The 19079-nt window shown below is 36.4% G+C and overlaps 1 protein-coding gene across 1 annotated transcript in view; it reads left to right on the plus strand.

The window, feature by feature from the left end:
- Positions 1–19079, plus strand: part of OTOGL (otogelin like) — a 95038-nt gene that overhangs the window by 55349 nt on the left and 20610 nt on the right. The window contains exons 31-43 of the mRNA XM_059816155.1: positions 1030–1186; positions 1739–1765; positions 5639–5806; positions 7407–7685; positions 8089–8206; positions 9427–9506; positions 10614–11243; positions 12579–13486; positions 14199–14376; positions 15252–15394; positions 16773–16796; positions 16927–17019; positions 17679–17868. Of these exons, the coding sequence (XP_059672138.1) occupies positions 1030–1186; positions 1739–1765; positions 5639–5806; positions 7407–7685; positions 8089–8206; positions 9427–9506; positions 10614–11243; positions 12579–13486; positions 14199–14376; positions 15252–15394; positions 16773–16796; positions 16927–17019; positions 17679–17868 (2995 nt within the window). The remainder of the gene's footprint in view (positions 1–1029; positions 1187–1738; positions 1766–5638; positions 5807–7406; positions 7686–8088; positions 8207–9426; positions 9507–10613; positions 11244–12578; positions 13487–14198; positions 14377–15251; positions 15395–16772; positions 16797–16926; positions 17020–17678; positions 17869–19079) is intronic.

Genomic DNA, 19079 nt, shown 5'->3' on the forward strand with positions numbered 1-19079 from the left:
GACATGAGAGACAGGTTGATCTCTTTGGAGCCAATCTGCTGTTTGGTGGTTCCTGTGAAGCTATTACAGCCATTTTCAATGGAGCTAACTCTCATGCCCCCACCCCAGTGGTATCCCTTTTTTCAAAATAAGAAAAAGAATGAAAGAAAAATGGCATCTCTCTCCACTGAAGGCAGAAAAACAGTCTTCATATCCCTGCCAGCTTCTAGCAACTGCCAGCTGAGAAGCTGTCTCCGTGTCAGATAAGTGCTGCTTTGTTACTGTGATGGTATTTCTGTAATCTGACATGTGCCATTTGAGTGCTCTACAACTGAGCTAGACCAGAGTCTAAACCGAAAACAAGCATTGCTTTAAACATTCCATGTGTTCAGTAAGAACACTGTTTTGGAAACGTTGCTCAACACTACAAAAAAGGTGATTAAAACCGAAGAAACAATGTATCATGTAAAACCACGAAATAATGTGACAGGACTTGAGAGTGAGGACATGGGTTTCTGATCTAATGAAGGTTTGTGGGCAAAGTATATTGCCCAAATCCACTTGGTAAGTGGAGAAATATTTTTCTGCAAAATGTCACCAGCATGCTCAAGCTTTCTTTCCCTGACCAAAACCCACTCTACAAATTATTACTTTAATTACTTGATAATCAGAGCTGCAGCTCTGACTTAGTTGTTGTTCATGCGAAACTGGCCAGATGACTATAGATGGCAGTATTTGCCTTATAAAAGCAGAACTGCCAGCTTCAATATACTCTCCAAAATCAATGAACAGCAAGTGCATGGACAGACATATTTGTTAATAATCACTGATTGAAATTTTCTCTTGGCCTGTAACGTATGTACAAGCTGATCATTCAAAGTGTACTTTTTGTACAGGAATATACCTAAACTTTAGAAAATACCTTATTTTTGTGTTAAATTCTCTCAGTCAATCCAGAGGTAGCACTCCTGCTGAAAATGGTGCAACAGGAATTTGTACAGGTCATGCAATTAAATTACCAGCCCTCTTTTATTTTTTTTTTCCTCACAGATTGATGTGACTTCTTTTGTCAAAAATTGCCACACAGATACGTGCAACTGCAATCTTGGTGGGGACTGTGAGTGCTTGTGTACCAGTATTGCAGCTTATGCCCACAAGTGCTGCCAGCAAGGAGCAGCGATTCACTGGCGATCTCCATCGCTCTGTGGTATGTACCTGGGCTGGCCTCGCACAGGAGTTCATCTTTGAGGCATCTTTGGCATTTTGCTGCCCAATAATACAAATATGACAGAAGCAGGTGGATAATAAATGTAGTTCTTCACATTTTTCTAGTCATCTGTGTGCTAGTTGTTAGTCTTATACACCCAAATTTGCTGTCTTACTGAAGAGGACTGGCTGTGCTCAGGGTGTGCCAGCACAGAGACTGTTGGAAAGGCACCGGTATACCAGATCTGGGATACATGCAGTGTTCTGTGTAGGGCTGCAAAGAGATTCAGTCCATTCTACTTTTCATTGACAGCGAGAAGGGTTCTTGGCTGTAGAATAATTCATGCTTCAGGTCTGTTGTCCTGGCAAATCTATTTAAATACAGCTGTACGTCACTGCATAAAAGCCTAAGGAAATAGTCACTGACTGAAACACATTATGGGAAATAAAACTTCATTTGATGAAAGTCAATTTTACATTTTTAGGATGCAGATATGCATAGATTCTGCTGTTACTTTGTAATAATAATGTGCTTATTTTCCTTTTCTTTTAGCTTATGACTGTGAATATTACAATCAAGGTATGTAGTATTTGATATTACTGTCTTTGATTCATCCTCATCTTTATATACCTTGCTGAATACACTTACTCTTCATGTTTTCTAGCATACCAGCTGGCTATGTGCTAGAAACAAATCTGTACTCCCTGGTTCCAAAATGGAATCCATTCTTATAAAGCCTTTAGTTGCAGATAATTTCCCACATCGACCACTCTAGAATATGGAAGGCGTCTTTGACATACTATTCTATCCTCTTTCTTTCTGCATGATGCTATTTTGAGATATTTATCGCTCTCCCCCCTCACTTATTTTGTTTCTCTTTTAAAAACAAATACCCAAGAGACACTTTTCTTATATCAGTTCATTCAGACTAACCCTGGAAGAAAATAGAGTTTGGTAATTTCTCTCTTTCATAGGTTAGATTTTTTTTTTTTTTGGTGCTCCTGATTTGGGTATGTGAGTTTAATGAGCTCAGCAAGTTAGCAAAGCAAGTCCCCATGGGCCTTTCTGCTCTACGTCCAGGGACAGTGGTGGCATGGAAACAAACATTGTAGTTGTAAGCAAAACAACACATCTGGGGCATCTCAGATGAAACATAATATAGCGCACACTGCAAATAAAACCCTTTGTAGCTTGTGCTGAGAAGAATCTCTGTCAGCTGCAGCAGTGTCGGAGGTTATCTCTTTTCCATTCTCCCCTAGGGTAGGATTGCAGAGTCACAATCCCCCGAGCTCACTGGACCTTCAAATCCATTAGAAAGGAGAGGTGACTTGTATGAGCAGCCTGGAGTATTGTATGTCATTTTGCAACATATTCCTTGTCTATTTAATATCATTATGTCATGATACTGACTTTTTCTTCCCTCCTGTTCTGCTATGGATATCTAAAATACCGTTTTTCTGTGCAATATCTCATGTATTACTTGAGATTTGTCCTTTATAAACACAAACAGACAATCTTACATTAGTAAGGAATTCAAATACTGAGACATTAGTGTGCATCTTAGAAGGTTATACATGGTTATTACCATTTGAATTTTCACCTCACTGAACTAATTGCCTTTGGCACAGGGAAATTCAAGTTCTTTTCTCCAAAAACAAATGGTGTGGATATAAAGCATCTCTGACGATACTGAGTTAAGATTAATCAGAATAATAATTAATTTGGTATGATTTTTTGAAAAAAATAAAAAAGCCTCATAAATTTTATGACCATTTGTCACACTATGCAATTATCTTCTAGGTTTTCATTCGAAGTGGCTTGTTTTGTTTTATTTCTCCTTCTTTCATTGACATATAAAAGAGATTGTTCTGGTTCAATTAAAAACTCAGTTGAATTAATTGATAGGCTTTTTCTTTGACTTGGTGTATGTAGTTTTAACATTGCTTCTGTTTTTAATGGGTGAAGGTCAGTGGCCTAGCTGTGTTGAATGATCTTAGTAATCCCTAATGTCTGAATTAATAATCTCATCGTATTCAATGTTGGGGTGGATTAATGCACCATGCAGCATATGTTGGTAGCCAGGGAGAAGCTCTAGAAGGACGTTAGCTTGTGCTTGTACTGTAAATTTCAGAACTGGGACCTATTATATTTTGAAATTGATAGGTTACAGGATTTTATGTCTCACAAGTATTGTACTATAAAGAACAGTTCCTTAGAAATAGAGTGGTATTCATTTAACAAACCTAACTCCTGTGGCATCCCTCATAGCTGGATACTGTGCATGTGCTTTGTGGGGAGGAAGGGAAACTTGACTAAATGCAATGATACAAATGTGACTTTTGCTACATCTTTTTTAGCAACTTGCATCCTATAATGAGCATCATATAGCAGATGACTTTTTTTCTCCTCCAGGGAGTCTGGCCCAATACAGTAGCAGCATGTAGATCTTGTTAGGTATAGCTGATTTGCCATAATTTCTTTGCAACATGGAATTTTGCCTTATTTTAAAAGTAGTAAGGTGTACTGGTTTTGGCTCGGATAGAGTTAATTTTCTTCATATAGTTAGTATGGTGATATATTTTGGATTTGTGATAAAAACAGTGTTGATAACACACCCATGTTTTAGCTACTGCTTATGCAGCGTCAAGGCCTTTCCTGGTTCTCACGCTGCCCCACCAGCGAGTACGCTGGGGATGCACAAGGTGTTGGGAGGGGACACAGCCGGGACAGATGACGCCAACTGACCAAAGGGATATTGCAGAACACATGATGTCGTGCTCAGCAATAAAATCCAGGGGGGAGGTTTGCTGGGGCTGGCGTCGCTCGGGGTCCAGCTGGGCATCGGTCAGCTGGTGGTGAGCAATTGGGTTTTTTTGCATCACTTTTCTTGGTTTTGTTTTCCTTTGTTTCTTTTTCTTTACTTTTCTTTCCTTTTTTTCTTTTTTTCAACTTATTAAACTGTCTTTATCTCAACCCACAAGTTTTTTTCAGTTCTTCCCCTCCGATTCTTTTGGAGTGGGGGGAGTGAGCGAGCAGCTGTGTGGTGCTTAGCTGCCTACCAGCATTAAAATCAAGGATGGTGTTATGCATCTTTCCACCACCAAGTGCCAGCAAAACAGCTTTTGGGATGTAGGATGGCTCCTCCTCTGATTCTTTTTTGTTCTGCATGGTGTCAAGCTGTTGAATCTTTATGGGAACTTTATCAATTATAGCTTACTCCTGCTTTTGCCTAAGTCACAGGCAAAATGTCTGTTAAAAGGTAGGGATAAACATTCAATGATTTAGAATAAAGAGTCTTTTTAAGATAAATTGTCTTGCTGCTTCTTTAAAAGTGGTCATTTTGTGGCAAGCTTGCGGGCTTCATGTGCATATGAGCTCCAACATAGTTTGCATATAAACCCAGTATTTATTTTCATGCGATTTTCTTCAGAAATTGGTGTTTAACTTTTGGCTGAGCCAAATCTCATTATTATGAGAATTCCTTCCCTCTTGGAAGCGTCATATTTGAAAGGAGCTGTCTTAGGCTGGGAAGGGGTTCAGTCTTTTCACTGTAAGGATTAAAAGCTTTCACAAAACTTACACATTTTGTTTATTACTCACAAGGTGAAGTTTTAGAAGTATGCTGCTCTTGGTTCTTTCAGTGGGATATAGTGACAGAGACGGATGCTGTTGTATCTGGATGTATCCCTGTGAGCCTTTCCAGCCCAGCAGAAATAGCTCCAGGGTTCTGCTGTGGGGCATGGTTAGGCCAGCACTATTTTGGCAGTGGTACCAGCTGAAGTTGTTGTCACTGTTATATTGGCATGAACTTTTGAATGACAATGTGGTGAACCAGACTGGAAAAATTAGCTGTTTATTTTTCAGATGGATCACTTCACTGCTGAACCACTTCAGATGGCATAATAAATGGAGCAGTAGGGGGGCAGAAGCAAGTGGTTTCTGGGAGAGGATGAAGTAGGCAACTGCTTAAGCAATATTGCTGCCAAAAGTTGAATTACAGCCTTATTGTTTGAAATGTGGTTTTTTGGGGGGAATTGCCTTGTAGATCCTAGAGTAGGTTCAGTGTCTACTTTGGAAATAATATTAAAGTTGCTCTGTTGATCTTTCAAGGTCTAGAAATAAGGACATGTAAAAGACTAAATACCATAAAAAAGCAGCCCAGATTGCTTTCTTGTACAGGTCATTTTGTGAGGATAGCCAGCCACACTTTTTTGTGCTCACTTTGTATCTGTTGTATTCTGGGCAGCAAGCAAAGAATAAGGGAGTACATCAAACAGATAGATACAGACCTACTCCAGCATAATACCTTGAGGCACTGAGCTGTAGTTCCAAATCTATTTGATTCCAGGTATGGTGAAATATTGAAGGCAATATGTTATGCCAACTAAGATTTAAGTATCGTATGTTATGCAAGCAGGATTTTTTTTTTCTATTTGATGTTTCTTCCCTTAGGTCTTGGTGAAGGACCCTATATTTTGGCAAGTTATGGAGAGAATGACACAATTGTAGGAGCTAACGTGTCCAGTAGAAGGATATTTCCCCTGCCTAGAACTGGAGCATATGGAAATGTATTTTTCAGTTTCATGATAACTCCAGGTCTTTTCAAAGATAAAGATTTATGTAAGTGTTCTCAACAATTTTGCTAATGGCAATACATATTTTTCAAACTATATGAATTATTTTTGCCACATCTTCTGCATCTCCTAAAATAGTCTAGATATTTTTAGTTATTGGAACAAATGAGGATGAAGCAGCCAGTTTCAAAACTGAGTGTTCTACTTTTGAGGAGTAATACTGATTTTTTTCAATTAAAAAAAAGTATTGAAAAACCTTGCTGCCAGCTTTAAAGCTGACTTTTCAAAGACTGTTTTAGACATGTTGCAATGTACAAGTGAATAGAATTTCTCTGTGAAAAAAAATTAATCAGTTTGTATAACTGGAAACTAGAAAATTTTGCACATATATCTAGCAAGTATCAACACTGAAGGCGAATGCAGGATACTGTTGTCTCCAGTAAAATCACTTCTGCTTTATCTTTTCTTCTGTTTTGTGACTTTCAGTGGACTATAAAATGTGCAACTTAGAACAACGAAACTGCCTCCTGCATTGTTAGCGAGCAGCATCTCCATACAATGTAGAAGTTAGGTGAACAGCTATTCCTAAGCTCTATTTTTCACTTATCAGAGACTGATCCAAACTATACAACCATAAATAAATACATTTAAATATTATTCCTTCTGCATATATTTTCCTTTCTTCACATATATTGGGTTTGTGCCAATTAAGTCAATACAGATTTTGTCATTGCTTTCTCACAGAAATTGATTTGTTGAGAAAATCCAAAACTTTCAAAAACCAACATAGAAAAGGGCTGTTTTCACAGTAAAATTTGAAACTATATTCACAAAGAGCTGACAACTTTGCAGTGGAGAAATTAGATTTTTAGATATGATTTTGAAATGAGAAAGTACATAGACTAGAAGAATTAATTCAGTCTTGTACATCTCCAACCAAATTGTAAGAAAAATATTGATTATATCTGTGCAGTACACAGGTAGTTTTCATATCTGTGAGGAATGAGACAGTATTTGTATAGATTAAAGACACCTCAAGATTTTATTCAAGTTGACAACCAAATCTGAAGTCAGTGTTCCTCCAAGTTCTTAAATAGTCAGTGAACTTTCTTCACTTTTGATTTCTGGCATGGATAGAGCAAATGGAGGGTCGAGTCTTTTATTTGGCTGCAGATTTTCTTACTGTATTGCTGGATATGACCGAATGTAAAAAAAAGCCTGACCTCAAAGTAGAGTCAAGCATGTTCCTACAATATTTGTGTGATGTTATTTACTAATGAAATTTTGGTACAGCTGAACTGTCAGGCATTTGTCCGAATTTGAGAAAAAACTATCCCAATTTGAGCAAGTCCCAATTTGAGACTGCTTATGAATCATTTCAAAGGCTGGCAGCAGTAGGCTGAATGTAATTTTGATCTAACTGATTAGGTCTCTTGTGGCTCTGGATTATGTGATTATTTGAAGTCTCCTTTAGAACCGGCATTTTAAACTTTTATTTGTGCTACATAAAACTGAAATATTTTTTGTGAAAAGCAGTTGTTTAAAAGGAGCCACTTAACAGCCAATATATAGATTGTAATCTCACTTTTAGATTGTTTTCTGTGAAAACTGTACTATTTTTTTTTTCATTTTTTCTTTTGTGGAAGCGCTCTCTCTTGTTTCCCTTGAATCTGCTGAAAGACCAAACTACTTTCTGTACGTACATGACAATGAAACCGTTGGGTTGGAACAGTGGCAGGCAAGTGCCTCCTTTTGGAGACGAGCCACCTTCTTCCACCACCAGGGCCTCTGGAGTCCAGGGTTCAGCGCCTTCGAACTGCACAGTAAAAAAGGCTTTTTCATCATTCTCACTTCATCTGTTGTTAAAGTGGCAAAGTACGATGATTCAGAAGAATTCAAACGTCTGAGTAGCTTTAGTATTGAAGGTACATTTTGCATAATCCCCAGGGATAAGTATGTTAATGTCTTGTTTGTGAGCTATAGATGTCTATTCTTTTAAATGAATGGGGTAACTGTATTGCTTCTGTAACCAACAGTACTTTTACTATGTTTAACTGATTTTTGAGGTTTTTAATCAGACTATATTGTAAAATCGAGTAGCTGTTTGCATCTTTGAAGCTTCTGTGTCTTTCAGCTTCATTGATTTTAAAATACTTGAAACTGAAAAGGAACAAAATCTCACCTATTTGAAAGTTCTCAAGATTTTCTCTACTTGGTTTTAATTTTTTATTTTTTCTGAAAATCCCAATGTACATTATAGAAAAGACTAGAAATTTATTTTTGATTTGACTAAACAATCAATAAATAATACTTTTCCTTCTTTCTCAGAACTCAGTGCGTCTGTGCCTTATAGAAGGATGTGTGAATGGCGGTATGAATCTTGTGCTAATCCTTGTGTTAAAACGTGTAGTGATCCTGAAGGAAGAGCATGTAAATTCCTTCCTCCGTAAGTAAAACTAAGCTCGTGTTGCTACCGTATTGTTTTTTGTGATATGAGTACCATATGCTTTCTGAAAATCACTGCAGCTGCAATATCCATTCATTTTCACTCATCCAGATTTCAGTATCACTCTTGTGAGCAACGCTAACAAGTCATGTGAAAACATTTGTAACAAGCCTCTCATTTCCAACAGTATATATTCTTGTTTACATGTGCTCTTTCAACACAAGAATAAGAGGGTTTGTATTTAGCCCAGGGCATTAGCTTCTGGTAGTGGTTAAGTAGAAATCTATTAAATTAAATGAAGGTTGTTCCCTTCTATGGATTTATATTCACATCTTAAACCAGCATCCCATGATGCTGTAAATGACTACATCTTTCCGGTGTTTATGTGACAGAGGTAAAAAACTGCAGGAATGGTAAAGGTGGACTACGCCCTCTCCTGTAAGAGGAGGGAACTCTATACTAAGAGATGCTTATTGGCATAATGTGAAGGATTTCACACAGCTGATGTTGTTACTTAGTAACAAGATTTCCTGTCTCCAGGGATCTCCCCTAGCATCTATGGAACCACAACAAGCTGAAAGGAAAAATGCCTAAAAACTCAAGGCACAAAATCTGGTGGAAAAGAAATGATATTTTGAATTTCAGACTACCTCCTTAGGCATATGCAGTTTATGATTAGGAATATTACTAATATTACTAATTTTCGCTGTTGGTATTCTTAGCTTTGTCCACATAGGCACACTGGTTGTTAATGTCATGATATTCTTATTAAAAATCCCCCAAAAATGAAAAAGTAAGGGAATATATGGACTTGTCTCCACTCTCCTATGCTGAAAGTGCACAAGAATATTTTAATGTCTCAAATGAACATATCTGGGTAAAACTGTGGTCTTGTAGTGAAGTTCTTTGTCCTATGGGAAACCTTTCTGCTTAGGGATACGAATTTACACCTGGTTGTGGAAGCAGAATGGTCTAAAGCTATCATGTTCATCAGCCTATGCAAAGAATTGATTATTAACAATTTAGAAACAGAATTGTGCTGTTCAGTGTCTTACTGACCTTAAAATGCCTCAAAATACTGTGTTCGCCATTACACTGGAAAGTTCTCAGAACTCTGATGGGGAAGATATTAAAATGTTTCATTTTGCCAAAGTGAAATAATAATAAATTATTTTCTATTTCTACTGTGGCTTTAGAAGTAACTATATAATATTTTAAAGGGTTGAAGGATGCTTGCCATACTGCCCCAAAAACATGATCCTTGATGAGGTCACACTTAAATGTGTTTATCCAGAAGACTGTAAGTATGTTTTATTATATTGGTCTAATCTTGTAAATCACTCTAGAGGTCCTGGGAAAGGTTTTAATCAAATGTACATTGTTGTTTTTTAATAAAATGCTTTACCAGAACATCTTTCTGTTGAAGAACATCTCTCTGGGACATAGACTCCATTCCCAGCCATCCAAAATACATCTCCTACATCCAAATAAGCCATATCTAAAGTTGAATTCTTTAATTTCTCTAATAGTGGGTTAAATTTAACCTTTTGTGATGGTGTTAATCTCATTGCAACTATATTTGACTATATGCTGCTAGTGTATCATATGTATATAAGAGAAAGATCCCAAATGGAAGAAATACTGCTGTGGCGAAAAGTTCAGATATTTCAGCTGGTGAGCCACCATTAACAAATTCAGTGCATCTATTTCATAATTTCTGGTGTGTGAAGATAGCATATTATTTGCTTATTTTGGGGATACTCTATTCTTTTAACATAACAGTTAAATTTTAATACTGTCTTTTATTTTATTTTGCAAGTTTTGAATTAAAAACATTATGTTTGATAGTTTTGCTAGTACAAAGTTATCTCATAGTATACTACCTTCCAAAGATATAAAGGAAGATAACATATTCTATAATCACAGAATCACAGAATCACTAAGGTTGGAAAAGACCTGTAAGATCATCAAGTCCAACCTAAAATATATTTATAAATAATATATCATATTTATATAATATATAATATGTATTTATATAATATATTTATATAATATATTATATTTATAATATATAAATAATATATTTATTCCAAATATTTTACCGTTTTGGATTTACTGAATTTTTCATGAAATTCCCTTGTTGCTTCAAAACTGCTCTGCAAAATCAAGGTTTGCACTAATAACAAAAAATTAGCTACTCCATTTGCAAAGAAAATAATAAAATTTCTTGACTCAGTTGAGTTCCTCAAAGTTATCAGGCAACCTGGAACCACTGGCGAGTTATCATCTCAGCAAAATGATGCTCTGATTTGCTAATATTTAAATGGACTTGAGTAGAGATAGATATTGCTATTTTGCTTTAACAATAATCCATAAAAAACAGTGAAACATACTTTTTTCCTTTTAGGCATACCTGTGACACCTACAGAATCAGCAACTGGAACAAAACCTTCATTGCTAATCTCTCACATGGGTGCTACCATGGAGAGATTTCCTCAGACACCTCCTTTATTTGTTACTTCAGGGACTGAGTCAACTCATACTGGTGTGACAGACAAAATAACCACGAAGGCAAACACAACTTCAAGGGGAATGAATATGTCAGCACAGTCCATCACAGACTTTTATTCATTGGAATCATCTAATGCAGCCACCTATTCAACATTTTCATTACCAAGTACAGTAGAGCCTTCTGATGTACTTCACAGCACAGCCAGCCCTACTGTCCTTTCCAGACTCATGTCTTCAACAGATTTTCCAACTGCTCTTCAAGCCTCAGCAGCCACATCACGTACTGTCAGTTCTACTGCATCTATAACTTTACCCATTACAATAGCAACTCCAACAACTCTGCTCAGTGCAAGTCCTATTCCAACACGTTCTGTGTTATTAACACCCACTTCCCTAGTGGTAGTTCCATTTCCACTTGAAACATCAACCACTCAGCTAGGAACTGTTCCTCCTACTTCAGCATTAACAACTTTAACCTCCAAGCCATCTTTTGTCACTTCTGAGCTGCCTGCAGGGATTGGAAAGAGTAGGAGTCCTTCAGTAAGTCATTTGAAGGGAGCAGCAGTATCCTCTGAAGTGTCTTTGTCTGCTTTGCTGGCTAGCAGAGCAACTTTCACAAGGCCTGTATTTCTTCTAGGTTCACAGTTGACACTAAGCACATCTACTTCTCCTGTATCTACTTTGTCTGTTAGAACGAGGTCTGGCATTGGTCAAACTGCAGTTCGCTCAACACCCATTTCTGCACTGACTTCTACTGCTCCTCAAATTCCTATGACTACTAGATTTGCTAGCTTTGAGACAAGTTTTCCTCAATTAATCACAGCTTCGTATTTTGAAACAGCAACCTCCTTGTTTAAAACTTCTCTGATACCATTAAATGCAAGTTCTTTAGCTAGTTTTTCTCCAAAGCCTATTTATCTTCAGTGGAAATTTCAGTGACTGTTCCCCAGCAGACATCTCCATTAATAAAGAGCAGTATTTCTGCTGCTCTGCCCATAATGACTGTATCTTCACCTCAAGTTGCTTCTCAAATCCCTATAAACACTTCTTCGAGTTCTTCTGTTAACACACACTGTATCTATACCAGTGCGTTCTCTGATTACCTCCCCGAAGCCCAAAGCTATGGCAGATGTCACTGTTGCCTCCAAAAGTCTTTATAAAGTACCTTCCACTGCTTCTACTCTTCTAGTCAATCCAACAATCTCTGATATGTCTATAGCAAGTAAAGCCTCAACAGAAAATAAATGCATAATGCACACTGATTCCTTTTCAGTGTCATCAATTTCTAAGAAGCCAAAGGAATCCATTACATCTACAGTCCCTCTTAGAACATTGGTATTACTTCAAAATGCTACATTAATAACCACTTAAGAAATTACAGAGTACCCAAGCAGTTCACATACAGAACTGAAAACTGACCATATGGCATGAAGTTCAGGCACTTTCATTCCTAAAGGTCCTTCTCTTACAAGGTCACCATCTTTATTTACAATCTTGTTATCAACATCAGTACCATCTTATGTAACATCTCATACTACAAGTTCTTCATTGATTCTGATATTCAGTAGGACATCATCATTAACACAAAACATAACTGCTATCCAAACATCAGTTTCATCTCTAGATACACAAGGAACCTCAAAAAGTCCAGTTACAGACATTGCAACTTCTGTAGATTTTTCTACATTCACTTTAAACATAAGCCCTTCTACCAGCCTTTCAGCAGCACTAAAAACATCCATTATAATGCCATCTTTACTAATGCCTCCAACTCCTGAAGCCACTTTAGAAAGCCAGTCTAGTAGGGTCTCTATGTCTTCACCTCATCCTAAGACCACTTGTATCTCTACTGTTTCTCTAGGAAAACAGAGTTCTTCGGTAAGATCTTCAGAAGAAGATGGAACAGTATCAGCCGTATCAGCTGGAATCATCACTCAATCCACTACACCAATGATCACGAACACAACAGTGAATGCTGCATCCTTAAAAGCACCTTATATTTTTGCAAAAATACCACCTAGCTCTTCAGCCAGCTTATTAGTTGCTTCTGGCACCGCTGCAGCCTCTAGGATTACTACAAAAACCACTGATTCTTTTGTTGCCAATTTGGAGTTTTATATGGCTTCAGCTTCAGTTCCTACCACCACAGAAACACCCATGCATGTGTCACAAAAATCTTTATTTACATCTGCAGTGACTCAAGCTTCACAGAGCACTAAAGAAACTCCAAAAATGACAATCATGAAAACAACTCGTACTACAAGTCCATTATCACAGACAAAGAGTACCTCACTTACAGCTTCAGAAGTTACATACGCAACCTCATTTGAAAGAACTGTGGATATTTTAGAAAGCAGTCAGACTTCACATGCACAAAGAAATGTTACCAAGACAAAGTCAACCACAACTGAGAAATATTCCCTGCCTTATTTGACAGTATCTGCAGTTCAGAGTTCACCTTTTTCAAGAAATACAACCTCAGTAAAAAAACTCTCTCTTTCTGGAGTTTCAGATGTAACAACATCAGATTGGTCCAAAATCCCAAAGCAGAGAACCATTAAACCTTATTTCAGTTTAACAGAGCCCACAGAGCTGCAGAACAGAACTATAATAGATATATCTCATTCTAGTGGTGAAACGGCTCTGCCTTCCGCTTCAGAGCCTGTGGAAACACAAACTTTTCTGGCAAGCACAGAAACAGCTATAGCTGACAAGACTTCCTTTGGTACAATGATGCATACACTGATGTCTACATCTTCCGAATGTGTGGTAGGAGCAGTTTTACTTGCCCCTATGTGTCAAAATATATATTGCTTTTCAGTCCATTCTGTTATGCTATGCGTGTAATACCAGAGATCTTAAGTATCTCCTATTTTTGTTTTTATTTGTATATTTTAAAATACTCAATTATTCTTAGAGGATTGTTGTATCCGTGCTCTTATACTGCCCTGATATATTCTGCAACTTGGATGTATTGCTCTGGAAAAAAATTACTTTTAAAGCTATGTGCTCATTCTAGATAGCAAAATATATTTCTGAGGTGCAGAAAAAGCCATAATCCATGGAATTTTTGGGTTTCTGCATCATCTCACCCTGTCTTTCTTTTTTCCATTTATTTCTTTGTCATAGGGTTTAAAATGATGGGAATGAAAGATTCTGTATTTCTTAAAATGCTTCAGTTAATTATTGAATATAACATGTAGCCTCAAGGCACAATGCTTTACATAGAGTATTCCACCAAAGCTGGATGGAACAGGAAGGGTGTGGGTGAATGGACGTGCATCATTGTCACCTGTTACAACTACACAAAAGCAATTCATTCCAAAATAACTGATCATGAGTCATGTAGATATGCTGATTTTATCTCAGAGCAGGGCGATGAACAAGCAATCACTTGGACTTCATAAGGGCAATGAATGTAAAGTTGATTCTTCCTGTTTTTTCCTTATCTCTTCTTGTTTTTTCCTTATCTATCTGACAGCCAAGATACCTTGAACCTGTTGACAAATGTAGCCAGTATGTATGTGTTAATATGGGTTGGATGTTATACAACCTTTCAAAGAACTGTCCTAAGGATGTGCAGAAGCCAGACTGTGGTTTTCGAGGAATGCCAGTTCAAGTTAACACTGATAGTTGTTGCCCAGAATGGGAATGTCCCTGTAAGTCACTGTTTTATTTTTAAATACAACATAGAGCCTTGATCTGTAAGTTTCAAGTAATAAATTAAGGGTTTATTACAGTGGGAATATGAGGTCGAATACTGGAATGAATTTAAAAGAGCTGTTCATCAGCAAAACAGAATGAAATATAGTGAATGTTTTGGTATCTTTGAATTAACATTCAAGAGAGTCAAAATATTTTGTTTTGAATGAAAACATTGAAATGAAATCTGCAACGTGAACATCAACATTTTCCAGCTAAGACTTTTCAGAATTTCTATCAGTAGAAATGTTGAGATTTCAACATTTTTTGAAGAAAACAAATCAAATGCTGGCATTTTCTGAAAGACAGAACCCCCAAATATCAGTTAGCAGTTTTTGCTCATATTTAGAATCTGCAGAAACTGGCATATGACTGTCTGCCAAGGGAACAAAAAGGCCAAAGAGGAGTCATATTTAAAATCCTGCAGCATTACTAAAATCAATATTGCATTTTTAAATATTTGTCTCAAGATAGGACGGATCACTCCTTTGTTATCAGTATCTCAAATATATGTATACCTTAATGCATATATTTTATCTGACTATATACAGATTCATTGACCTTGCCCGTAAAACATTGACTTAGGTGAAAATTTTCACCAATTTAAACTTTCTCCCCTACCCTGGACACATAGCAGTAGGTTAAGGTATTTCCACTGAATAACGTAAGATACTTGCTTCTGCTTATGGCTCAGTATGCTGTCCACAGAACAAGGTAATCAATATATATATGAAAGTGTATATGAAAGCAAATATCGCTAAAACTGAAAGTTTTTAGAAATGCCTTGTATTCACTTCTGTGGTAATCTCATTATATGACCATTCTTTTTTAGGTCAATGTTCTGTACTGTCTGAACTGAGTGTTATTACATTTGATGGAAACAACATAGCCCTCTGTAATATGGCTTCCTACATTTTAGTCAAGTTACCAGGAGAAATTATTGTTGCTCATATTGAAAAATGTCCTGCTAATCAGGTAAGATTCTTGCATTTCTGCAATAATTGTAATAGATTCTTGAATTTTTGTGTTATAGGTATGAAATTCTGAAAAAATGTATCACTTAAAACTTTCAGATAAAAGCCATACCCATTGAAAAAGGGCAAGTTATTTAATTTTCAAGCAGCATGCTTAATCATGCTGTCTAGATAAAAGAATTTTATCTCAGGTTTAATAGTAATTGTTGTATTATGTTATAAGGAAATTCAAAGGTAGGTTTCTTTTAAATTACCAGGGGTGACATAACTTCTGAACCTGCCTGTCTCCTTTCAGGCTCTCCATCCACAAATCTTCTGGAGGCCTTGAATTTATACTTTACAATATGGTCAAAATAATAAAATATTTTGAACAGTCACAAATATCTTTTGTAGTTATTTTAGGAAGGTATTAATGAGTTAGTGTGATAAGTTGTCCTTTGTAGCTGTCTAACTCTTTGCTTTGCCTACAGAGGGGATCCAGCCACTTTATTTTTAGACTGCCAGTTTAGGTCAGGTCAGTTTCATCCTTAGAGTCTGTACATACATTTCCCTTCATTGTCCATAGTCCTAATTTATGCAGCCCTTGAACAACTGGCTTGTATTTCCATCTTTGTTTTGTGGATAAACATTCCTGATGAGGAACATCATCATACTTCTTTCCTTCTCATGCCTATTTGGTCTCTTATCTACTCTTACGGGGCAACTGTTCACTTGATTTTTAAGTCCCGAGTCTTACGCTGTTTTAGAGTTTTTCTTTTAAATTGCTCTGTTTGGTGTTTTTTTGGTTGCAGTCTAAAGGTGTGAATGCAGCTCACATAGGCAGATGAGCTTTAGAAGTCTGCAGCTGTAGTTCTTTAAGAAATAATTTCTGAAAGGGCTTTGCAGCATAGCTGACTCTCGTGATGCTGGTGAATGAGTTGCTCTCAGAGTTAAAACAGGTTAGTTAAAAGTCAGCTGAGGTATGGTATAGATGAGCTGCAATCTTGTGCAGAAAGATGCCTTGGTAAAATAGTAGTTTTATCAAGGTTAAGACAGAGAATTACATTGGCATGACCATTGTATTTCCATGTATTTTTTAATTTAACTTGTTGTCTGGGTCATTGTGTTAGCTTTTCTGTATATTTTTCCATACAAACTCCTTTGATTTAAAACTTTAACATGCAAATCAAGTTTCTAAAAACAGTTGATGGAAAGGTGCACTACATTAGCTGCGAAATGTGTATTTTTTATTAGTTATAAGGAATATATTAAATTAATTTAATTATGAAGCTGATGGTAGAAGAACTTCAAACACAAAGAAAACAGTTAACTTATTTTTGCCAAATAAGAATGCTGCTGATTATCATTGCAATTCTAATCTATTTTTAAATGTTTTCCAGAGTGCAAATTCAATAAGAAAACTAGTGAGTACTTTTTTATTTTACTAATTATAAAATATGTTAATATTACACATATTGAAAAAATTCCCTGTAGCACTGGTACAGAATTAGAAAAACAATAGTAACTAAATTTGTTTGTCACTTTTCTTTCAAGGTTCCCCCTGCAAGCACTTCAGGGCTCTGTTTTAAGAAATTAAATGTAACAACACGCACATATAAATTACTTATCAATCGTTTAGCAAGAAAAGTAAGTATATATCACCAATATATAACATGTGTACACTTAAAAGATAGCTGGAGAGCTATTCTGTTGTAGAATGCAATAGATCAGATTTATAATGAATGTGGATTAGGATTACTTTTACAAGTTCAGGTTTCCAGTAATTCACGGTATGCTAGAAGCAAAAAATATACATTTCTGATAGCATGTTTCACTTGCATGTCATTTCTCCAAAATGACACTTCAAAATTCTTTTGAGATTTTAAAGCTGCAAAAGGCATTTATACTTGAGACTATATTTCCGGATAACCTAGAACCAGACAGAAATGTTCCAAGACGTGATAATTACTTAAGCTGCCTTTCCTGCTAGTCAGTAACAGGTCAGAACAGATAACTTTGAATAATTGGGCTGAGGGGGTTTTTTTGTGTCATCATATGATATGTGATAAATAAGATTTACTGCTTCCTTAATTAGAAAAGATTTCTCTGTCATTATTTTTTCTCATGCCTGCTTCATTTGCAGTTATAGGAAATAGCAGTGATGGGAAGCTCTGTGATTTACGCACTATGACTGTTATTGTATGTGGCAGAGGCTGTAAAAAATATCTTTTGTTATAAGATGTAAAGACATAAAATACATCTTTGCAATCTGTTTTTGTTTGTAAAATGTATTTGGTTTGTTTTAGGTAGTAGTGGATTCTGTAATTCAATCATTACCATTTTCAAAAGAAGGACTAAGTATTCAGGATACTGGTGCAATGTATGTCGTTAATACCCCAGCTGGTATTAGCATCAAGTGGACTCATGTTACAGGCATCATAGATATACTGTATGGATTACACTCTAACACATCAATGAAGACAGAAGGACTTTGTGGTGAGGCTACGGTGGAAATTTTTTTCTTACTTAATAATTTCTCATTTAAAATTTACACCTCCCTTTTGTGTCTGTCACCTTTGTCCCTATAGCTCTCCTGTGACCCCGATTAACTACACTGACAATCCTATTTGAGGTCAGCTTGTGAAATTCTGTTAATTAACAATAATAAATCAATAATTCTCTTTCAAAGCACTGCTTGCTAATAAAGTAGTTCTCAGAGCAAGTAATTATCAGTACATTGTACTTAATTAACTTTTAAAAAATGTACTCATCTTCTGCCTGTGTTTAAGAATACTGTTGAAGTCAAATAAAGAAAAGGGGAAAATTTTCAATGGAGAAGTGGCTGCTGAAGAAGTTCAGGTAGTGACAGTGTATCTCAATGATTATGAGAGAAAATAATAACTGTTGGATGTTAGCAGTGGCAGCTATTGCTATGCAAATAGTGATAAAAGGTATATCTTGGGAAGGGTCCCCTGAGGATGGTGAATCTAAATTCAGATCTCTTAAGGTTGGATCTAGAGTCCAAAACTGTGCCTGAGGTGTCTCAGACTTAGATTATGATGATAGTAAATTTAGCATGTTTTAGGCTTCCCTAATAGCCTTTTTATAACTCTGACAGTATTAATTTTATGGAAAAGTGTAAGCAGGTATTTTAAAGTAACTTTAACTCTATCATAAATGTTAATTTTCTGGTGTATTGTAATTTTACAGAATCTACCCCATATTGAACAGAAAAATGAACTTTTATAATCTTTTAAACTGTTTTTAGTTTTAAAAGCAAACAACTCGGATATGGTTTAAATATACATATAAACAAATTATGTGTTTAAAATCAATTACTATCTTCTGCTTGAACAAAAGAGAAGTTCTCCTAGACTTAGTGAGAGAAGGCGAATGCTGGCCCTGGCACGTACTGCATCTTTTCCCACTATCATGCCATCTTCTCTATGCACACTGAAAAAGATTGGGATGAAATGAGGTCAAAGGTAGGTAGGATTATAGAATAGCTACACTTTGTGCCATGAAAAGACAGAAAGAGGAAGACTGTGCAGACAGCTCCAACCTCTGCTGTAAAGTGTTGCTCTACCTGATATTTTGCAGTGAAGTCTGAAGCCTCCTTTAGTGCCTCTTTCCTATTCTCTGTTGTTTGTTCCTGTCTGGGATTCTCCTATCCTCTCCCTCTCACAATGAAAAACTTGTGGGACTAT

The sequence above is a fragment of the Gavia stellata genome, chromosome 4 (assembly GCF_030936135.1).
Source record: "Gavia stellata isolate bGavSte3 chromosome 4, bGavSte3.hap2, whole genome shotgun sequence".
Classification (NCBI taxonomy): domain Eukaryota; kingdom Metazoa; phylum Chordata; class Aves; order Gaviiformes; family Gaviidae; genus Gavia; species Gavia stellata.